Source organism: Triplophysa rosa, linkage group LG2, assembly GCF_024868665.1.
Source record: "Triplophysa rosa linkage group LG2, Trosa_1v2, whole genome shotgun sequence".
Taxonomy (NCBI): domain Eukaryota; kingdom Metazoa; phylum Chordata; class Actinopteri; order Cypriniformes; family Nemacheilidae; genus Triplophysa; species Triplophysa rosa.
In genome coordinates, this window is record NC_079891.1 from 25,527,874 (window position 1) to 25,549,862 (window position 21,989).

At 38.9% G+C, this 21,989-nt stretch overlaps 1 protein-coding gene across 1 annotated transcript in view; it reads right to left on the bottom strand.

Annotated features, from left to right (window-relative positions):
* unc5db (unc-5 netrin receptor Db) overlaps nucleotides 1-21,989 on the bottom strand; it is a 187,195-nt gene that overhangs the window by 41,734 nt on the left and 123,472 nt on the right. Inside the window, exons 3-4 of the mRNA XM_057349612.1 lie at nucleotides 16,299-16,442; nucleotides 13,845-13,948 (exon numbers count right to left, since the gene is read on the bottom strand). Of these exons, the coding sequence (XP_057205595.1) occupies nucleotides 13,845-13,948; nucleotides 16,299-16,442 (248 nt within the window). The remainder of the gene's footprint in view (nucleotides 1-13,844; nucleotides 13,949-16,298; nucleotides 16,443-21,989) is intronic.

Below are 21,989 nucleotides of genomic sequence, written 5' to 3' on the forward strand. Positions count from 1 at the left end.
AGGTCAAAGCAAGTGGGCGGTCCCTCGCAACGTGGGTGGTCCGGAAGTAATTCACCCCTCCCCCTCCTCTGCAAAGGTCAATGACCCCATCAATCGTACCTGTCAATCATTTTGACACTATGACCCCCATATATACTACTGACAGATTATGACTTCAAAGGGCCCCGGGGCCAGTTACCTCCAAGGACCCCCCTTCCACTATTTTTCCTGTTCTTTCCCTTAGCTGCGCATTCAGTTATAGAAAAAGAAAGTTAAGATGATCATAAATATTCAAACCATTCTTGCTCTGCGTCAAATGCCTGCACTATACGTTAAAAACAATATGTACAGGGTATACAGAAACGAGTTATAGGAATATCATTTTCTATTATTTTTTATTATAAATTGTTTTCTCTTACTTTCAGCAAACTGTGTAAGTGTGTAAGATTTGACAGTTAAAATGTTCATGCTAAAAAAGACTATTGCTCTCTCCATGCCATTGTTTATTAAAAATAATCAATTTTTAAAAGTGATGGAGGGCTTTACATTTTTTCTTTCTTCCTTTGTTTCATGCATGATTTTACCTTCAACCTATATGGAAGATGGACAGTTAATAATTGTATGTACACGTGCAAATTTGTATTTACAAATGTGTCTATATCTGTGCACTGAAATCATGATCTGTCACCTCAACAAATTCTCTGTGTGCGCGCAAGTATATTTGTAAAAGTTAGTTGCTGCCTTACATTTTTAAATTGACTCAAATTAAGAAGTAATTTCAATTTACATTAAGTGGCTTAAAACATCAAGTTGATTCTTGTATTTGAAAAATAAAGTGGCTACCTTAATTTAATAAGTTAAAGTAACATATGTTGCCATGCCTTGTTGATCATGTCATTTTTACAGTGTATTCATAGGGCCCAGTAGTAACAGGAGTGCCAGGGAGCCCTCACAGATGAAGAGCCTTGTCTAAGAAGCCTTGTATAGGCTATGGGACCCATATATTAAATATAAATAATCATTTGTTTTCATTGTTTTGGGGTTTTCTGTACCAAACTGGATGGCACAACCTTGAAGCTGCAGGGCCCCCTCGGGCTCATGCTAGTCAAGGGCCACTGGGCACTGGCCCCATTGGCCCGGTCAGTAGTCCATCCCTGTACCAGACAGCATTAGGTTTGGAACAACTGTGTTTGGAAGGAAAAAATGTATCTGGTCTAGGTTTTTTTATAATTATGACTCACACCATGACACACTCGGTAAAAAAATGCACAGTTAAGCATGTGATCAGCGTTTTAGAGATAATGTGGGTTATTCTGTGATCTGCAGTAGCTGCAGTGGTGTAATCTCCTACCAGCACTCATCACAGCACTTCAAGCTCTGGTCCATTTTCATCATTTCTGAGAATTACATTACACTTGTTTTTGTAATTCATAATAAAGACCAGTCTAGATGCACCATGAGAATAATACATTGATGTCCTTGTGATGTTGCTGTATTAAGCTGTACAAAGACATTCAATATGGTGTGTAATGGTTGGTGGTGCACTTACCAACATTCAGCTCAAAGCGGAGCTATCATGCTATGTCATGCATTCTGACTTCTTTACACTGCTAAACATGCTGTCTTCTCATGCTTAACATGGTCAACTTGTAAAAAAAACGAGTTGGACATATGATGTAGTATTTCTGTACTTGATACACCCCCCTAGCACTCCAAATTGTTTCGGAAAGTTTTTTTTCTAATTCTGGATCCCTGTGTCGTCCCTGTGATACGCAATCTTTAAATTAAATAAAATGAAAATATATGTGGGTGTAAGAAAGGAAAACCTTGTTAAAAGAACATAATTTAGCTGGACACTGAAAAACATTATATAGCCTATAAAATCGTATTATTTTTTTAAAAAGTCTTTTGAAAGTCACTATAATATAAACTAATACAAACGAATGCCTGCAACAACTATTGACTATCATGGAAAAATTGCTTTATCAATTTCTTTGTTTTGTTGAACACATAAGAAGATATTTTGAAGAATGTAGGAAAGCAAACAGTTCCAAGGCACTGTTGTCTACCATTGTCATTTGTCTTACTATGGCAGTCAATGGTGGCCAAGAACTGTTTGGTTACAAGCATTCTGCAAAATATCTTTCTCTGTGTTCATCAGAACAATGAAATGTATACAGATTTGGAACAACTTGAGGGTGAGTAAATGAAGACAGGATTTTTTATTTTTGGGTGAACTGTCCTTTTAACCCCCAAAGGACATCTCTTCTCTGAATGATGACATTGGCAAGGCTTTCCGAAGAATTAAATTAAGCCCTCTAGGGCTCTACACTAACTTTTAGCATTGGTGCGCCTAACTTTTTTTCTTAGGTGCACCAGCACAAAAGTTAGGTGCACCTAAATTTTCGACCGCATCGCATTAAACACCGCATCGTTTTACCAGTTCACTTTTTTTTTAAATCACTGTCCATATAGGCAAAATTGACTTGTAAATGATTAACTAACAATCTGGTCAACATAAAGTTCTTTATTTGAAGCACAATTCTACAAGAAAGGTAACTTACTGAAAAAGTGTTGGTGCTTAAAGTGCTTCACTGAACTGAAATTTAAACTTAAAACATTTCAAGATAAATGGACCAGGGCCTGACATAACCTGGGAGGTTGATGGCTCCGTGTCAGAGCATTGCTTATGATTTTCGGACGGATCAGGCCTTAACTTAACATTATTCACGAAAAAGTTGTCAATTGTTCTTTTCATCTTCTCTCATCATCCACTCTGTTTAACTGACGGGCCTATAGGCTCCTCACCTCTCTCTGTCTGACTGCAGCACACGCATTTTCACACGTACACACCAGAGGTTGCGCTAGACTTTTTTATTGTCCGTCATTTTGACTGACAGGCTCGTAAAAAATCCGTCATAATCTATTATTACCCGTCACTATGGTGCAAGGTGGCGTTAGGTGGTAATTAGTATGTTCGTGACGTCATCACGCTGTACTTACATCTCGGAACTTGTTGTATTTTAATACAACTGAATGCCCAATAAAGCCGTTGTTGTTTATATTCATTTATATATTTAATGTTTTAATGTTTATGTACATATGTGATCTGGGAAAACCCAACACATGGTGCAAATTTATATATTACAGTTTTTGATACCATATTGAAGCCCTTTCCAAATCAGTTTTTATTTTGCTCATACCTTGTGTATGTAACAAAAGTTATGGCTGAGGTCGGCTGAAGCGCTATGATTTTCAGGAACGGAATTTGGAGGAAAACGGGTTTAAAGTTAAGTGATGAAAATAAAAGCACAACAGTCCAGTATCACAAGTAAAAGTCACTTTAGAGTAGTAAAAGACTTACTCTAATAACAATTTAATAAAAAAATATTTCCCAGTGTTGAAGTCTATAAAAATACTGTACAAAACCGTTTGAATAAAACGAAAGTAAGGAAAATGGTGAGGGCACACTTACGAGAGCTCTGCCATTATCACTACACAACGAAACTCGCAAACATTGCGGACAACAACTAATAAGCAGTGAAGCAAGTTTTACCTTGTTTATCATGTGCATAGTGTCTGGACTTTTTATCATCCCTTGTATGTTTTGCGATCGGATAACTCCCGGTGCTGCAGACGGGGAGCTCTGTCATCTCACGAAAACATTGTATAAAAAACTTTGCATGCAGTAGTTTACACAGGACTGGCGGGAAATGTGCATTGCTACTCCTTCATTCTTCATGTTATGTGGTTTACTTTGATAGGTGAACGGTCTTTCTCACGTCCCAGTGCGACATCCGACGGGCTTTCCCAGATCGCATCACATATGTCTAGTCTGTAACAATGACGGGTGAAAACACGCACGTCCCTTCGCGAGCATATCACGCTCTAATGAAGGGTAACGAGTTACAAATAGCCCTCATTGTAATCCGTCAAAATGACGGACGGACGGCCTTCAGATTTTTCCGTCACTGGTAAAAAAATCTGTCAATGACAGAGAATTTTCGTTTAACGCGACCTCTGGTACACACACTTACAGGAAAATCTGGACCACGGCCAATCAGAGGGGGGTCCGCCCTTCACTATCTCTGATTGGTTTAGACCACGATATGGGCCTAATGTGTGTCTGTTGTTGAATCACAGGGAGACTTTCAGTCGCGGAGACTTTTTTTCTCCCTCGAACGGCTGGTCGCACTGGTGCGACCTCAGATTTTTCTTAGTCGCACCATTGAGAAATAAGGTCGCATGTGCGACCAAATTGGTCGCACTGTAGAGCCCTGCCCTCCCAACACTTTTCTCTTTCCAGAATTCCGTTTCACTCGTGTGTTCTCAAGTCCTATTTTTCACCTGTCTCTCTTTCCCCAACCTTTCCACTTAATTCAGGTACCCACACACTGCATACGGTCATGTGCTATTTTTATCCATACTGCCAGTGATTATAGCTACCAAGGCAAATTTTTCATTCAAAACTTCAGATGTTTTGCCGTTGAAGAGCACTCTTGTATTTACTCAAGGTTTCTGAGAAACTCAAGAGTTGAAATAGGCAATTAGCACACAGTGGAGGCAGCCGGCCTCGCTGAGACATGTGTCCTGCTCTGCATTCCTGAACATCACTTCTTCACCAAACCTTTGAAAAAGTGCAAAAAAGACATATATATAAAATAAAGAAAAGGGGCTATGGGAGAAAAAAACAATTCTGGGGACAAATACAAACGAAGCAAGTGTATGTGTGGCAGAAGATGTGAGAAATGAACGGCCTAATTGGCACATTTGTTTCAATTATTGCGCAGCTAACAGTGGCAGGGCTAACGGAGGGGTTTCCACAGCCTCATAAGAATCCAGGCATTTCATTAGCGCTTCCATCCTGCCCATTTAAGAACCTGTTGACAGGTAAAGATCAGACCTTGCTTTTATCACAAGAACAAGGAATCCTCTATCGCCAGGAAACACCACAGGAGATCAGAAATGACATTTAAAAAAAGGTTTGGATCATCTTTTTTGTGAGGCTGATGAAAGTACATGAGATTTTAACAGGGTGTTTACTAAGTCTAAACAGTTATGATAGACGGCCCTCGGGGAGCTGAAACATAATGTAACGCTGCCATCAAAAGCCCATATTCAAAACACATCAAATAAAAATTGGGTAGGTTTAATTGGGTTGTTTAATACGTTTAAAGTTTTCTAAGTACTTTCTTCTTCATCTGTGCAGCAATCAAATGCACTTTTCTAGAGAACTCCCCATTCAGTAATTAATGGTCCCAGGTTACTTTGCGACATGAAGTCTGAATGATTTTTCAATTGTCACTATAGAACCGTTTAAAAAATTGAATAGGATCCATATCGGGTGACTTTTTCATTTAAATACTCCCAATGCCCCTGAAGTAGCTGAATTACTGTGGTTTATTTATGGCAGCAGCATCTTGCTCGGGGACCCCTGCAAGAACTTGGCAAGGAGGGCTAACTCTAAACTTGACAATAGCAGAAAATGAGCTGGGGAGTGTGGGCAAAATGAAGTGCCTGCTTTTGTTGAAAATAATCCAATTTTTAAAGTAATTGAAGAACTGCCAAGTGCTCAGGGTTAGCAAACCACTGTAATGTAACAGTGAGTGCTATTACGCTCAAATACTCAAATGCAGATATCCCATGGCAGTGGAAGCATGACTCTGACCCTGAACCCATCTCAACATCTTAGCACAGGCAATAAGAATCCTTATTAATCTTGTCATGTTTTAATAAGACAGCAGCTTTCATTAGTCTTATTCACACTTGTCTACTTGCAGATTTTGGCAGCGAATCAGCGGGAAAGTTTTTAATATTTTAGGACAATCTTCTGATAACGAAACTTGCGGTAATCCAGTTACGGATCACAAGACCTGCTATTAACCATTTGCATTTATCCAAAGCAATTTGCATTTTACTCATTACAGGAACAAAACCAGTGCATTCCCTTACTTACATCGTGTAAATGTTTACAAATGAGTCAACAAAACTGACATATATCACAAAATGTGTGGTCATAAGCTTTAGCCACCATCACAATCTAAATCAAACCGACCACTCAAATAACCTGTTACCAACCATGTTGGTAATGATAAACAAACCCTGTTTCTATTCTTTTTGATCTGTATGGAAATCCAGCAATAATCCACAGATGGGGATTTGCATCATACAAATTGTATTTTATTTCTAATATGAATATTAAGAGCAACCTTTACTTGCTTATTGGTGTTATCAAGCATTGGCCTTCTGAAAACCTTGTTTCTCCATATTTCACCATTTTTATTTTTTTGTCATAAATCATTATTATTAGTCGCCCTCTGTTTGTCACTGGATTTTTCAAATAGCTAATCAATAAAAAGTGCTTATCAAGCACAGTGTTTTACCATTTCCTTAAAAACAGTTAATTTGGGCATTTGAGGTTAGAGACGATATCTTAAATTTAATATACTGTATTCGGTTAATAAATGTCAACAATATATGAAGTACAGCTATACAGTTCATTTCTACTAGCCCTTACCTCCTGTCTTCAGTTATCTATATTGAAAAATGTAATGTAAAATCTTGTTTTAACCTTCAAACGTCTTCACTATATAAATACTACCAGTTTCTTTCTTAAAGCCTAAAAATCCACAAGCTTCTTAAAGCCTGTAATCTGACTACAGTATCTTCTTTGGAATTTAATGTACCAGGGTCAATGAAAGGCTAGAGTAGGTTCAGGTAGTGTAATCTTCATATTAATATATGAAATCCTGCCTCATAAACCCATGTTTTGTATGCCTAAGGCATGTATATTCCTCGCAACAGCAAGCAATTTAGCGGGATCATCTACTGCTCACAAAAGCCCCTTTGACCTTTTTTTCTGATAAGAAAGGGGAAAAAAATTGGTAGGTCAGGCTTTATCTGTCCATCAGTCGAACTGAAGCGATCCCTGCCATCCAAGTCATCTCGGAGATATTAATCCTTGAGGTCTCATTCCGCAAATTAATTCCATTTGCACAGACTCGTATTTCCCTGGTTTTCTCATTCAACTCAATTTCCAAAGTCAAAATTCCAATTTATTTTCAATTCCAGAGATTTGATATCCCTTAATACGATCCGAATTGTAAATTGAAGAAATGATCCTGAATTTAAAACAAACACAAGGAAAGGATCCTGGCAAACACATTCAGATTGAGGAGGGCTGTGTTAACACTCATATTATGAGCTCGGCCAACAAAGAGTTTATTACAGAGGGATAGGCAACTTCAAACAAAAAACACAGGGTTGGCCGTCTCATCGTCTTCTCTCCTGAACACACAGCCACATTAGCATTCCTCCCAGATCAGCCTTATCACAGCTAAACACATAGATAGGAAACACCACCCGGCTCAGACAGGCCTGTAATTGGCTTGTTAGATCATGAAGATCATCATTCACTCTCGTGGCGTCTGGAACAAGACAGAAACTAAATACAAGGACAGAGACTTTGTATAAAAATACAGCGAGCTTTCCAACGAATATGGTCTGGAGGCATATACGAAGTCATTTCCATATAATAATAAGCCTTTTGTTGCAAACAATTAATTGGTTAACTAACATTTTATTTATAAAACATATTTTTGTCGAACGGTTGACATATAAGAGTACAGAGCTACAGTGCAATATCATTATAGATTGCAAAGAATGAATCTGAAGACAAATATTTGCTTACATCTCTAACTTTGGATTTTATATCTTGGCACAGATTTAGTCTCTGCACATCTAGTAAGCAAAGTCATTTGAGATCTATAGCAAAAGTATTTGTTTCTCTATTTTTCTCAAAGCGCTCAATGTCAGTAGACAGCAAAAGAACATACAGTAAAAGGGCCCATTTTGGAATCCAATTTAAATTGAAATGGGGTATTTTGATAATATGTAGCCTTAAAATGATCTGTTTTTGCAAACCGTCTTAATGATTCAACATCAAAGTCGGCAAATGCGGCATAAAAACATCACAAAGTTTTCGAGGAAAATACTGTATCTCTTGCCAAATGAGTCCTTTTCCTCAGCAGTCCAACCTTAGTGTGTATAATCTCATTAAAGAGAATTTTATGATAACACAGTCTAGACCAACTATATGCAGTAGGGCTTAAATGGCTCTCTGGAGAAACTTGTAACAGTTTAGGTGTGAAAGAGGATTTTTTCTCTCTTTGTAAAAGGTCATTTCAGTATTTTTGTATTAGAGCTGCAATTTTCTGAAGTGCCAGAAGACCCCCTGCGTAGAAACAGCATCATTCCATGTCACAGCTTAATTCACAGCTGAGATTTACACAACACATAAACACTGCCACCTTTTAAAAGAAAAAAGACCCTAATAAAAGTTTGTAATAGAACGTGATAGCCACAACCACAGATGAAGGTAATTCCAAAATGAAAACGCTTTAATGATAATGACACAAATTAACAGTGTGATATTACATACAATGGTTACATTTACACAGTATACACAGTGAGTATACTGTATATACAAAGTCCGGGTGATGAGGGAATAGCTGGCAGGTGCTGTGATTACAGACGAGGGACCGGTGAGGGAGTGTGGAGGAAGAAGGGAAACTGAGTCCATGGGGAAAATAGGCAATAAAGGACACGAGAGGCAGACAGGGGCAGACGGAACCGTGAAAAAGCTACAGTTCACCTATTTTGTCATTATCTGCTTGCCCCTAATGTATGTTGTACCAACCCTGTGTTTTTAGCCTTTCACATCACAACCATTGTAAATTACCATAAAGTGAGATGAATTACTTTTCTGGTAATAAATACATGAATGTGCTCCATTCTCGAACTTATAGAGTTCTGTCTATTTACCAGTTAGACAACATCCACACATTACTACCAAACTACCAGTAAACACTGTGATGTCATTAACCCGTGGTGACCTCTAACAGCTGCGCTTCCACCGGTGATTGAAAACATGGAAGGTTATGACAATGTACAGTATCCAAACATACTATATGTGGTCCGTATTTTTTGCTTTCATTTTTGTGGCAAACGATTACATTCATGTTACATTCACATTGCTGCTGACCCAACAACATCCTTTTAGATGAACTACTGAACTGTTTCTTTGTCTTCTGTAGGGCTGAATAAACATTTTCTGCATTAGAATGTTATGATTGTCACAACACAAACTTTGGGCCAATTATAACAGAGCGTTTTGATCTCGTACATACTAATACTAGTAATCCTATTGTTTGTTCACATATACCATCATACTGGTAATTTACTGGAAAATTACTAGTATTGATTTACTGGTATTTTTGAAAAGGTCATGTTCACATGATTTACTAATAATAATTTATTAGTAATTTACACTCCAAAGGGATGAAAAGCTTAAAAAATATATACATACAAATGTGTGTCACATTTTTAAATGATTCATGGGCTTCTAAGTCTTTATCTGCCTCAGGAACATACTGAAATGTATGTTGCTGACCTTCACCTCCACTAGAGTGCTCAAATCTCATTTGCAATTGATTCGGTCAAATGACTCGTAAAAAATGACATCAAACATTAGCTCGTTTTTCACACAAAAGCTAGCAAACACATGGGTTAAAAACCATACAGTAAAGTACATACACTTTAAAAAATGTTGGGTTATTTCAACCCAACATTGGGTCAAAAATCGACAAACCCAACAGTTGGGTCATAAATTAACCTACACTCTAAAAAAAGGTGCTTCAAAAGGTTCTTCGATGCCAGAAAAATAATCTTTTGGTTCCATAAAGAACCTTTAACATCTGAAGAACCTTTTCTTAACAAAAGGTTCTTTGTGGCGAAAAAAGGTTCTTCAGATTATAAAAAAGTAGGAAAGAGATGGTTCTTTAAAGAACCTTTGACTGAATGGTTCTTTGTGGAACCAAAAATGGTTCCTCTATGACATCACTGTGAAGAACCTTTTACATTTACATTTAGTCATTTAGCAGACGCTTTTATCCAAAGTGACTTACAAATGAGGTAAACAATGGAAGCAATTGGAACAACATAAGGAAAACAAAAAGCACAAGTGCAATAAAACTGGTCTCATATAGCCTACCACAGTATACAAAGCTAAGGTTTTTTTTTTTTTGAAAGAGTAGAAAAGAGGTAGAAGTCAGAACTGATCGGTCAGGTGCTGATGGAAGAGATGTATTTTCAGCCGATTCTTAAAGATGGCTACAGAATCTGCTGATCTTGTAGAAGCAGGCTGATCATTCCACAAATGTGGAACCGATCCAGAGAAGGTACAATTTTTTACCACAAGACGTTGTTCGTTTGCAGAGCGTAGGCGGGTAAATAAGTCTGCATTAGCGAGTGAAGATAAGGGGGTGCCAAATCAGTGGTGGTCTTGTAGGCCAGGCGCAGAGTCTTGAATTTGATGCGAGCGACTATTGGGAGCCAATGTAACTTAGTGAAGAAAGGAGTGACGTGCGCTCTCTTCGGTTCATTGAAGACCACTCTTGCCGCTGCATTCTGGATCATTTGTAGAGGTTTGGTTGTGCAAGTTGGAAGTCCAGTCAGTAGCGCATTGCAGTAGTCCAGTTTGGACAGAACAAGAACCTGGACTAGGACTTGCGTAGCATGCTGGGATAGGAAAGGTCTAATTTTCCTAATATTGTAGAGGATGAATCTACAGGACCGGGTGGTGCTGGCAACCTGATCTGTGAAGTTTAGCTAATCATCGATCATCACTCCCAGGTTTCTGGCCGTTCTGGAAGATGTGATGGTTGATGAGCACAGTTGAATGGAGAAGTTGTGATGAATCTTTGTGTCGGCCGGGATTACAAGCAGTTCTGTTTTTGCAAGGTACAGCTGCATGTGATGGTCCTTCATCCAGAGCGAAATGTCGCCTAGGCATGCTGAAATGCGTGTAGAAACAGTCGGATCGTCAGGCTGAAATGACAGATGGAGTTGTGTATTTCCTAGCAGTGATAGGAAAAGCCATGTTTCCAAATGACAGAGCCTAGGGATGTCATGTATACAGAAAAGAGCAACGGTCCAAGCACTGAGCCCTGAGGCACCCCTGTATCGAGATGTTGGGACTCAGAGAGCTCACCTCTCCAGGATACTCTAAATGACCTACCTGAGAGGTAAGACCTGAACCATTGTAGCACCATTCCAGAGACACCCATAGCCTTGAGGGTCGACAGGAGGATGTGGTGGTTAACGGTGTCAAAGGCGGTAGATAGATCCAGTAGGATAAGTACAGATGAGTTATCGTCCGGCTCTTGCCAGTCTCAGGGCTTCAATGACAGAGAGCAGCGCAGTCTCAGTGGAATGACCGCTCTTGAAACCAGACTGGTTGCTGTCAAGGAGGTTGTTCTGCGTGAGAAAGGATGAGAGCTGGTTACATACAACACGTTCAAGAGTTTTAGCAATGAAGGGGAGGAGAGATACCGGTCAGTAGTTATCAAACAGTGCAGGATTAAGAGTGGGTTTTTTCAGTAGTGGGGTAATACGGGCCTCTTTGAAGACTGTGGGAAATGCACCAGTGGTGAGAGACGAGTTGATAATGTGGATCAGAGTGGGAACAACCGATGTAGAGATGGCCTGGAGGTGATGAGTGGGGATGGGATCTAGCGGGCAGGTAGTTGGGTGGTTAGAAGACATGACCTTGGAAATGTCATCTTTTGTTTTCTTTATGAAGAAAGACGCAAAATCATCAGCTGTTATGTCCGATGGAGGTGAGGTGGCAGGCGAGCAAAGAAGAGCAGAGAAGGTTTTAAAGAGAGTACGAGAGTCAGGCGAGTTGTTGATTTTAGCGTGGTAGTACTGAGTTTTCGCAGATGGAGACATCAGCAGAGAAAGAAGAGAGGAGAGACTGATAGAGACAGAGGTCAGTAGGTTCTTTAGATTTGCACCACTTTCTCTCAGCAGACCTGAGCATGGCGCGATGCTCTCGGAGAACACCACATAACCAGGGGGCAGAAAGGGATGCACGAGATGGCCTAGATGTAAGAGGGGATAAGCTGTCTAAGCAGGAGGTTAGTGTGGAGCAAAGAGTGTCGGTGGCACTGATAGTGTCCAAGAGAGAGAGCTGTTCAGAGGGAGGGAGCGTGGCGAAGACGGCAGAGGATAAGTGGGAGGGAGAGAGTGTTCGTAGTTTGCGCTGGAATGTGACCAGTGGGGAAGCATGTGTAGTGTCTGGAGAAGTTAGGTCGAGATCAAGAGTGATGAGGAAATGATCAGACGTGTGCAGCGGGGTGACCTGGGAGTGATGACTGGAGCAGTATTGTGTGTAGATGAGATCTAGTTGATTACCAGACTTATGGGTTGCTGAAGTGGGGACTTGCTTGAGGTCAAACGACGCAGTCAGGTTGCTGAAGTCGGTAGCCTGTGGTTTTTCAAGGTGGATGTTGAAGTCTCCAAGTACCACCAGAGGAGTACCATCCTCGGGAAAGGATGACAGAAGCATATCCAACTCCTCCAAGAAATGTCCAAGCTGACCTGGGGGACGATAGATAACTACAACATGAGTTTTAACAGGGTGGATGACAGTAATAGCATGTGACTCGAAGGAGATGTTGTCACATGAGGGTGCCAGCTGTTTGAATTTCCAGTCTTTAGGGATAAGTAGACCGGTTCCTCCACCCCTCCCTGATATGCATGGGCTGTGGGAGAAAGCGTAGTTATTGGAGAGGGCAGCCAGTGTGGCACGGTATTAAGATTGAATCGTAAGTTAAGGTTGAATCGTAAGTGGACAAAGGAGACATAACCATTTACACTTGGTCTCTTTTGTCCACATTTGACCACTTCTCACCTAATTTCTTGAAGACGAGGGTTCATAGGCGGGTAAATGTATAGGCTTTTCAGATCTTTCAATCAACACTACAGGAAGTGGTCGAAAGTGGATGAGCTCAAAACGTAGACCCCGTTTACACCTGTGTTTAAAGTCGTCCACTTGTGATCTGATCGACCATCTTAATACCATCACCCATGTTTGTTGCATGGAAATCAGATAAATCTATGTGAAATGACCAATAACAGCATATATGACAATTTGTTTTTGTAATAAACATCTGTTAAGCTATTTATCATGAGAGTGAACTGTAATGAAAAACTGACTGGATCCAGAGAGACATAAGTCTTGTTAGCTCTGTGGCCACAGAAATCCTACCGAGCATTTCTCAAGGGGGTGTTTATGACAGTTTAAAACCACAAACACATTTCCACTGGAAGACGGAGAGCGAGAGAGGGAAAGCTAGTGTGTTAGCAGGCCGCACGCTGGTAAAATGATGCCTTATAAATCTTTGCACCCCTCCCCCTCGCTGTTTGGATTTAAATTTTTTATGGCGGAGGTGTGCACGAATGGGTTAAATTGCCGATCGCTGGTTCTGCACACTACATTATTCACTAGCTTCTCTTCTAGCTGACTTCATTTATGTTGACAAATGACTTGGGGGAAGATTCTTGTCTCTCAGTCCTTCCCAGATTTCTTTCTTTTTGTCCACTACGCTTTGAAAGAGACAAAAGCTGACACAGCTCTTCCATTTCACATTACTGAATCATTCATAAGCATTAGTGCCAAGGTCCAAACTCGACTACAGTTACACACGAGCACTGGATATCTGCCTACTTATGATCCATTATATGTGCTGTCATCTTTGTCCCTTGGACTTATGACTGTACACAACTGCCCATTAAAGCTGAATTGTGAAACATCATCAATGAAACATCATTGTGGCATCAAAAAATTATAACAAAAGTTTGCGCTGATAAACAGAACAACTACACATCACACTGCATTAAGCTCCGAATCAGGCAGCGCTTTCACTTTATATAAAGCATGTTGAAAAACAGCAGAGAGCATGCACTGCCCTTGAAATCCTCCCTGTGGGAATGATGTCAGAAGCTGAGAGGACTGGTCTTACCTCGGCCATGGGCACTCCCTCTGGGGGACGGCAATGCAGAACAATCATGCCCTTGATTGGCACTTCCTTCCCCTGAGGATCTTGCTCGAAGTTCTTGCGGAGGTCTGTTTGAAAAGATAAGAGGCAGCTGTCACACTGGGAAGAGCCGGAGCCAATATCTGGCCTATTTGTGCCGATCGCTTTCACCACCCAGCATCCTGCTCTCTATGCTCCTGTGCCCTTCCTCTGGCAACACTGGCAAGCTAGAGCAAGAGAATGTGTCAACGGTGCTCTGGCCATCTGCTTGAGTTGCAGGTGTCACCAGTTGACAGTTCTGATTCATCTCTGTACTGTGTTTGTAGCATAATGCAGTATTTTTTCCATACCCTGCAAATTCTTGACATGTGATTGATAGAAAATGGTACAGAATTTACAAAGCTAGTTCAGATGAAGGTTGGACCACCACAGATAACAAACCACTTTAGGGGTCCACATCTATGGCGTCAGATTTATACATCACCAGGACTTGAATTTGAAAAAGCTACCGAATTTATTACCTCAAATTTTATTGTCCTTAATTTCAATTATTTGAAAATGTTTTTGTATGAATTTGCCGTCCTAAAAATTCAGGTCGTAAAATTCAGATCTCAATATTCAAGACATCAAATTGAGACATTCAAGACATGAGAGTTTAATTTGTTTATAACCAAGTGTAACATCCGGGAATGCAAGGAAGAGCAATCGACCATCGACAAAGAAAATAGAACCCAAGAGGCGAACTCTGATGTTTTTTTGGTAACAGCCACTTTTTTTGGCATGCTGGTGGCGTACTCTGATGCTTTTTTGGTAACAGGTGGCACTTCGGGAGCGCGGCCGCCATTTAGCGCATCTACAGTAAATTTTGTAATTGTAAGTAGAACAGAAGTACAGAATTTTTAGGATGGTGAATTCAAACAAAAATATTTTCAAATAATTAAAATTAAAGACAATAAAATTCGAGGTAATAAATTCGGTAGCTTTTTCAAATTCAAGTCCTGGTGATATAAATCTGACGCCATACACACATGCAGCACCAGCCAACTTGCATGTGTTACATCGCCTGAATCGCTCTTATTTGCATTGCATGGGGTCCTATTTCATCAGAAGTCATTATAGTCATTATATTTAATTGCATGGTGTATTAAAATGTTTTTACTTGTACATATTTACAGTACATACATACATAGCTTTACACTCTCTATATCTTTATCTTATGTTTATTGTATTGTATTTCTTAATTTTTTATACCCATAGGCCCTTATTTAAATCATTGTGTACTGTATTCTATTGTGTTATGGTCTCTGTGTACTGTTGTTGCTGTTTCTGTGTTCTGGATGCTCCTGTCACCAAAACAAATTCCTTGTATGTGCAAACATAATTGGCAATAAAGCTCTTTCTGATTTCTGATTTCTATTATACTGTAGGTACACTGATGTAATAAATAAATAATGCAATTGGTAGAGCAACCCAAGTCATCGGTTCTACTGATAATAAATATTTTAAGTTTGAATGCACAGTAAGTGGCTTAGGACAAAAGTGGCAGCCAAATGCATAAATGTAATGTAAATGGTTTATACTTAAGAATCATGGGGAGTTGCCTTCTCTGTTGTATTTTATTTGCTCACTGGAGGCTTTTATAAAGCACTATTCTTTGTAAGGCTGCTTTGGAACAGTATGTAATGTGAAAAGCATTATGTATGTATACTGAATTACCTTAAAAGAGCTCCCTATAATCAAATAGACACACTGAATGGGTGCAAAATATGCACACGTTAAAGGGCTGGTTCATTATTTTTCAGAAATTGATTTTCATCTAGAGAGCAAAGAAAGTCATTCGAGTACCACCGGTGACACTTTACAATAATGTTGTCTTTGATAACAGTAGTAAATGTATTAGCTAACATATAGCTTACTATTTAGCATTTTTTAAATCCTTGTTAATGTTAGTTAATGTCAGTTCTTCATGTTAGTTCATGGTGTATTAACTAATGTTAACAGACACAGTGTTTAATTTTAAAACAGTTTTAGTAAATGCTAAAATTAACATGAACTAAGATTAATAATGCTGTAGTAGTATTGTTCATTGTTAGCTAATGCATTAACTGATTGTTAAAAAATAGCATCTTATTGTAATTTTTTAAGAAAAAGAAAAAAGGAAACCAGATGGTCAAAAATGAATCCCGATTTTAATGCTACTGTGAATAATCTCAGTTTTCTAAAACTTCAACGTTTTCATTTGCACTTGTTTAATGCATTCACATTCTCTTTTAAAGGAGTCCACCTGTGGCTTATTCATTTATGACGTATTGATTAAATTAAAATACATCAGCAGACCTAAAAATACCACAAACATTTCAGTCAAAGCAATCAACATTTCGTGAAAAAATAATTAGACATGTTCGAATGGCGTAAAGATTGAGAATACAGTAAACTCACAAGCTATGCTCACTGTTGCCTTACGACTCTTCGAAGTTCCCAGGTGACTCCAGGCAACACACAAGCACCAGTAGTCCTCCGGACCATGAAAGTCCTCCACCTGCTGCCTGGTAACGTTGATTGTCACTTCGCGTATTTTCAGCCCTGCGCAGTGAGAAAGCAGAAGTCATGAACATCTGAATTCACTTCAAGTCAAAGCCCATTTAGTATTGATTTTCAGTGTTCGGTCACAGTCAGGATCCTTAATAGCCATTGACTGTATAATACACAGAGTCTAAATAAAACCAAGTGTCAGATGCAAGAAAACATACAAGATCTTAGTCAATTCTGAGCTTGAATTTACAAAAATCATATGTATAAGAGAAAAACTGGTACAAAAATGAATAGCTTTGGGTTGCTTTTCCCTTTACAAAGCTGGCCTACATAACTCAAGTTTCTTGTCTTTCTGCTTGAAGTGCATTACTGATAAAACACTTTCTTCCGCTGTCTCCCGGGAAGTCCTTGTTGTTTGTGCCGCTGATCGTTAGTTAGATGAAAATAGCGAGCTGAAGTTGCATTAGCCTAAAAGCGCGAGTACCAAGAATGCACGTTACCCTGGAGGATTAATTCAAGACAAATATATCCGAATGAGACTGTCACAAATTCAAACCCCAAGCCTTACAATTTAGCAAAATCTACAATCATTTAATGCCTTTTAACGTTCGTCGCCTTTCTACATTTGTCACATCTCTGGAATGAACTTTATGTGAAGCTCTTTGCCGATTTGTCACAGAATAATGCATCGTAGCAGCTTCCATTTCTTAAATCTCAGTTTCATCAGCTTAAAGTCAATCATTTCCAGCCATTTCTTCAGTATCTCTGCCCTGCAAACATCACAGTAGTACTGGATTAGAATGAAAGCGCAATATGCTGAGGAGCAAAACAAACCAGTCTAGCAGTTTCTTCCTCCTTCAAATTCACAATCAAATACAGTAAATACTGTAATCTGGTATGCGTCTGTACCGTAAGTCTCTTAACAACACTGCCAGGGACCACATCTAAACACTTTTTAACAGATAAATATCAAATACATCTGAAAGTGCCAGGCAAATATATAGGGATTATGTTTGCTGCTTGAAGAAAAAATGATGGTTTGGATTTTGTGTAAAAAATCAGGTCTAGAAGGCTCAGTTCATTTCAGTATGGTGGGTTAAACAGAAAGAATGATGCAACATTTATGATATTACTTTCAGAGGATAGCAGCAAAGAATACTTCTCATTTGGAAGTGTCCTTATGACATTAGTAGTGTACACCTTTCAAAGCCAAAACAAGGAGACCAAAAGTTTCTCTTTAGCACCTAATGCTCAATAATGGTCCAATTGCATGGGAAAATAACATTGTTACACAAGCAGATTTTCACATTGCAACAGCTAAAATTATATAAATGAGATGTGATCTCTGGATTTTTATTACTGTGGGTTCAGCACATCTCAGGATCTCTTTGAACATTAATGGGGAAAATGGTGCCAAAAATGATTATGCAATGATTATATAAGTTGCATTTTTGGTTGGTTGTTTTGAAGATCAGTTTGTCTACATGCATCTCTAATTGTTTTTGCTTTCATATTTTGAACAAAGACGATGAATTCAAGGGTGTTAGCATGTTGACACTGACAGTATGTTGCGCTTTAGCGTGCTAACAGCAACTGTTGGACTGTCAACAAGCTGAAGCTCTCCGAGAAGCAGTGTCTCTGAATTCCCTCACTGACGCAGCCTACAAAGCACTCTTTTTTTTAACAACACCGCTGCCTTCAACAATACATTAGAGAAAGTCTTTGAGTGTTCCATCATGTCCTGCTGTTTTTCAGCAACTTGCAACACAAGACAAGTTACAAAGGTACAGCATTTGAAAACAACTTTGAAAAACACAAAATGTTTTTTGAACACAAGAATGTGTTCTTTGTGAATGCGTTTGTGGACATTTGTAACGATATAGGGCTTGCTTTACATTATATTTACATACAGCTGTGGAAAGAATTAAGAGACCATTCCAAATGTTCATTTAACCTGTTTCTCCAGTTTTCATTTTTTGCAAATAGAAACAATATTTTTATTTGAAATTAGGTAGAAATATTGTTAGTAATTCACACAATGAAACAAAAATGATAATTTTACCTAAACACATACTTATAAATAGTAAATTCAGAAAAACTGAAAATAATTTTAAAATGGACTCTTAATTTTTTCCACGGCTTTATTTTCATTGATCAGATGCATTTATCAAATGCAACTTACAGACATCACAAGCACTTTGTCTTAAAAATCAACAATAAATGCAACACAACCTGCATTAAAGGGACAGTGAAAATGAAATTCTGTCATCATTTACGCACCCTCAGATTGTTCCAAACCTGTATACATTTCTTTGTTCTGCTAAACACAAATAAGATATTTGGATGTCAGTAACCGAGCAGATCTCATCCCCCATTGACTCCCATAGTATATATTTTCCCTACTATGGCAGTAAATGGGGTTACTGACATTCTTCCAAATATCTTCATTTGCGTTTTGCAGAACAAAGAAATGTATACAGGTTTGGAACAAATTGAGGGTGAGTTAATGATAACAGAATTTTCACGTTTTGGGTGAACTATCACTTTAATACACAAAACAGAGCAAGAGTATAAAAATAAAATAATTTAGAGTTGCGCCCATGTATTTAGTTGACAAAATGTTATATGCTCTCCTATTTGTAAGTCGCTTTGGATAAAAGCGTCTGCCAAATGAATAAATGTAAATGTACCCCTCATTCGAAACTTATTTAACCCCATTTACCCAATTCATCTTCGAGAATATATCTGGTTATACAGTTTTGCTAATGATCACAAATCACAAAAGGCAGATCTTGCCGAGACAATGGCACAAATCAAACGCCGTTCCCACCACATACGGCACTTCCGTCCATTTTAGCGAAATCGAATGTGATTTTTCCTGTAATAAATGAGCAGCTCTCAACCGCCGAGGAAAGGAGTCACGGGAGAGCGGGGAGGCGAAACACTAACATCTCATTTAATCAAGTGCCTTCTTGAATTGGTTTTCTCCCAAAAATGAATGACACTGCGGAGGAAAAAAGCCGAGCAGAACAGCATGGCGTATCCTCCCTGTCCTACAGCTTTATTGATCATAAAAGCAGATTGCCTTCACTTCAGAGCTGACTCTACATGGTCCTGTTAGTCAGGGGTAAACAAAGCAAGACCAGCGCATGTTTCATGGACACTCTTGAAAGACACAGGCATTATTCATCATTCCCCAGCCGAGACGTTGAATCGACAGCGTAGCGTGGGGGACGAAATTCAGCGGCGGGCAGGAAAATCATGACTAATGACTGCACATAATCCAGACTGAGCGATGAAAATACATGTAATATGTTAATAGGAGATGGGTGCTTTTCTTTTGATAGAACATCAAGATTTTCCTGCAGGATGACAGGTGGTGTTCCAGAGGGACACATTGCAGTGTCATCTGCCGGCATAATCTTTCAACAGAGCCAAGACTGTTGACAGTTAAAATTTCCATTTATGTGGAGTAATTTAAGTATCAGAATCTCGCTTGCCTTATAGCTACGACAAGAAACATCACACAAGCAAAGCAATCACAAAGTCGAGGGTATCAGGGCAGTGCTTAACTATGTCACTAATGTAAAAAAGGAAAATGTGACAGACTTTTCGTCTCCTCTAAACTTTATTTAGAGCTAGTTAATCCAGTCTGACAACATGCGCTCTTGCCACAAACACATTTTAAAGGCAGGCTGGAGACAGCAATCGTTTGAATCTTTAGCACAAGCAGAATTGCATCTATTGAGCACATGCCCCTGATGTTCTGTTTGAAACAGGCAAAGTCTTGTAATAACCGTTGTAATCGCTGGATGACTGACGGTGATATAAGAGGTGAGTGACACCGAAAAGAGATCAAGCGTCTGATGACAAGATGAATGAAACCGAGATCCTAATAAGTTGCTTAGATCGCTAGCATAGCGTTCTGACAGCGCAGAAAATGAAAAGCACGAATCATCGCCAGCACAGGAGAAAACAACACTTTCAAGTTCACAACAATACCACATCAATCTGGTTTATTTTCAGGTCACTTTTAATGTGTTCTGAACAATTTTCCTTTCTAATATTTTAGTAGCTCAACAAATGTGCTAACAACTCAAAGGAAGCTGCTTATGTTCTTTGGCAGAAGCCACAGGAAGTGGCATTATTGGCATTTCAGTCCTACGGCTGGAACACATTTATTTACAGCTTTTGTTTGTTGCCCGGTAAGGGTGAACGATTATTTCAGCACCATGGAGAGCGACACACTTTGGAGGTCTAACAAGTGGAGTTGCACTTTTTCTTGTGTTCAAAGACCCTGTATTGTTGCACTGTATATGTAATGTGTTCTTGTGGACTTTCAATGTGTCCATCATATCCGCAAAATCTTAGTTTGTCCCATTTGTCATTTTGTGATACTCAAGTATGTTTAAGAGTGCTTGTTGTGCACTGACTCACAATACCCGTGTTGACTAGTACTCTACACAATACTTGTACAGGGCAGTTTAATACATCCTTAAAGCATTGTGATGTTGGGTTTAGAGTCGCGTTTGGTAAAGGGCCAAAGTCAGATTTTCAACATTTTTCCTCTTCTATTAGGATTTACACTAAAAAGCAAATTCTTTAAGGATATGTTACCCGGACTTTTAAAACCCAGCTTAAGACATTTTTGTGATTTACTGTTTTAATAAGATCATTCTATACAAGTATTAGTTACATGGGATAGTTCACCCAAAAATAAAAATTCTGCCATCATTTACTCACTTTCAAATCTATATAAATGTTTTTGTTCTGATGAACACATAGAAAGATATTTGGAAGAATGCTTATAACCAAACAGTTCTTAGACCCCATTGACTACCATAGTAGGAAAAATTACTTTATCTTTTTTGTGTTCTGTTGAACACAGAAGAAGATATTTTGAAGAATGTAGGACAGCAAACCGTTCTGGGGCACCTTTGACTACCATTGTCATTTTTCCTACTATGGTAGTCAATGGGGTCCACGAACTGCTACAAGCATTCAACCAAATATCTTTCTCTGTGTTTAACCAAACAAAGAAATGTATACAGGTTTGGAACAACTAGTGAGTTAAGTAATTCATGACAGAATTTTCATTTTGGGGTTAACTTTAAATTAAACTTTGCATATTGTATCTCAAAATCTGTTTCTCAAAATCTGTCATTTCAGTAATTTAAACACACATTTTTATCTGTTTTGAAGTTGTGGTATTTTACTTAACTATTGTTATTATTTAACATTTCTTTGCAGCTTGCCTTTCTACAAAGCATTGGAAACAACTTGTGTACGCACTGGTAGACATACAGTGTACTTTTAATCTAGAGAGAATGAAATTGCAATGTACAGCAAAACAAAGTGGCAGTCTTGTGGCACAGTGTAAACAAAAAAGGCTGCTACAAGTCATTGTGTTCTTGAGCAGGGCATCTCCAGGTAGATATATGCGGTTACTGACATTATTTTGGATAAAAGCCTCAGCTAAATGACCACTTACATTACTTATGTGTACTTATACAGTGTGTGGCTCTGGCACTGCAGGTAACGGGTCATTTGTCAACTGTCCTATACAACACTGGTGTGACCTCCTCAAAATGACTCGTC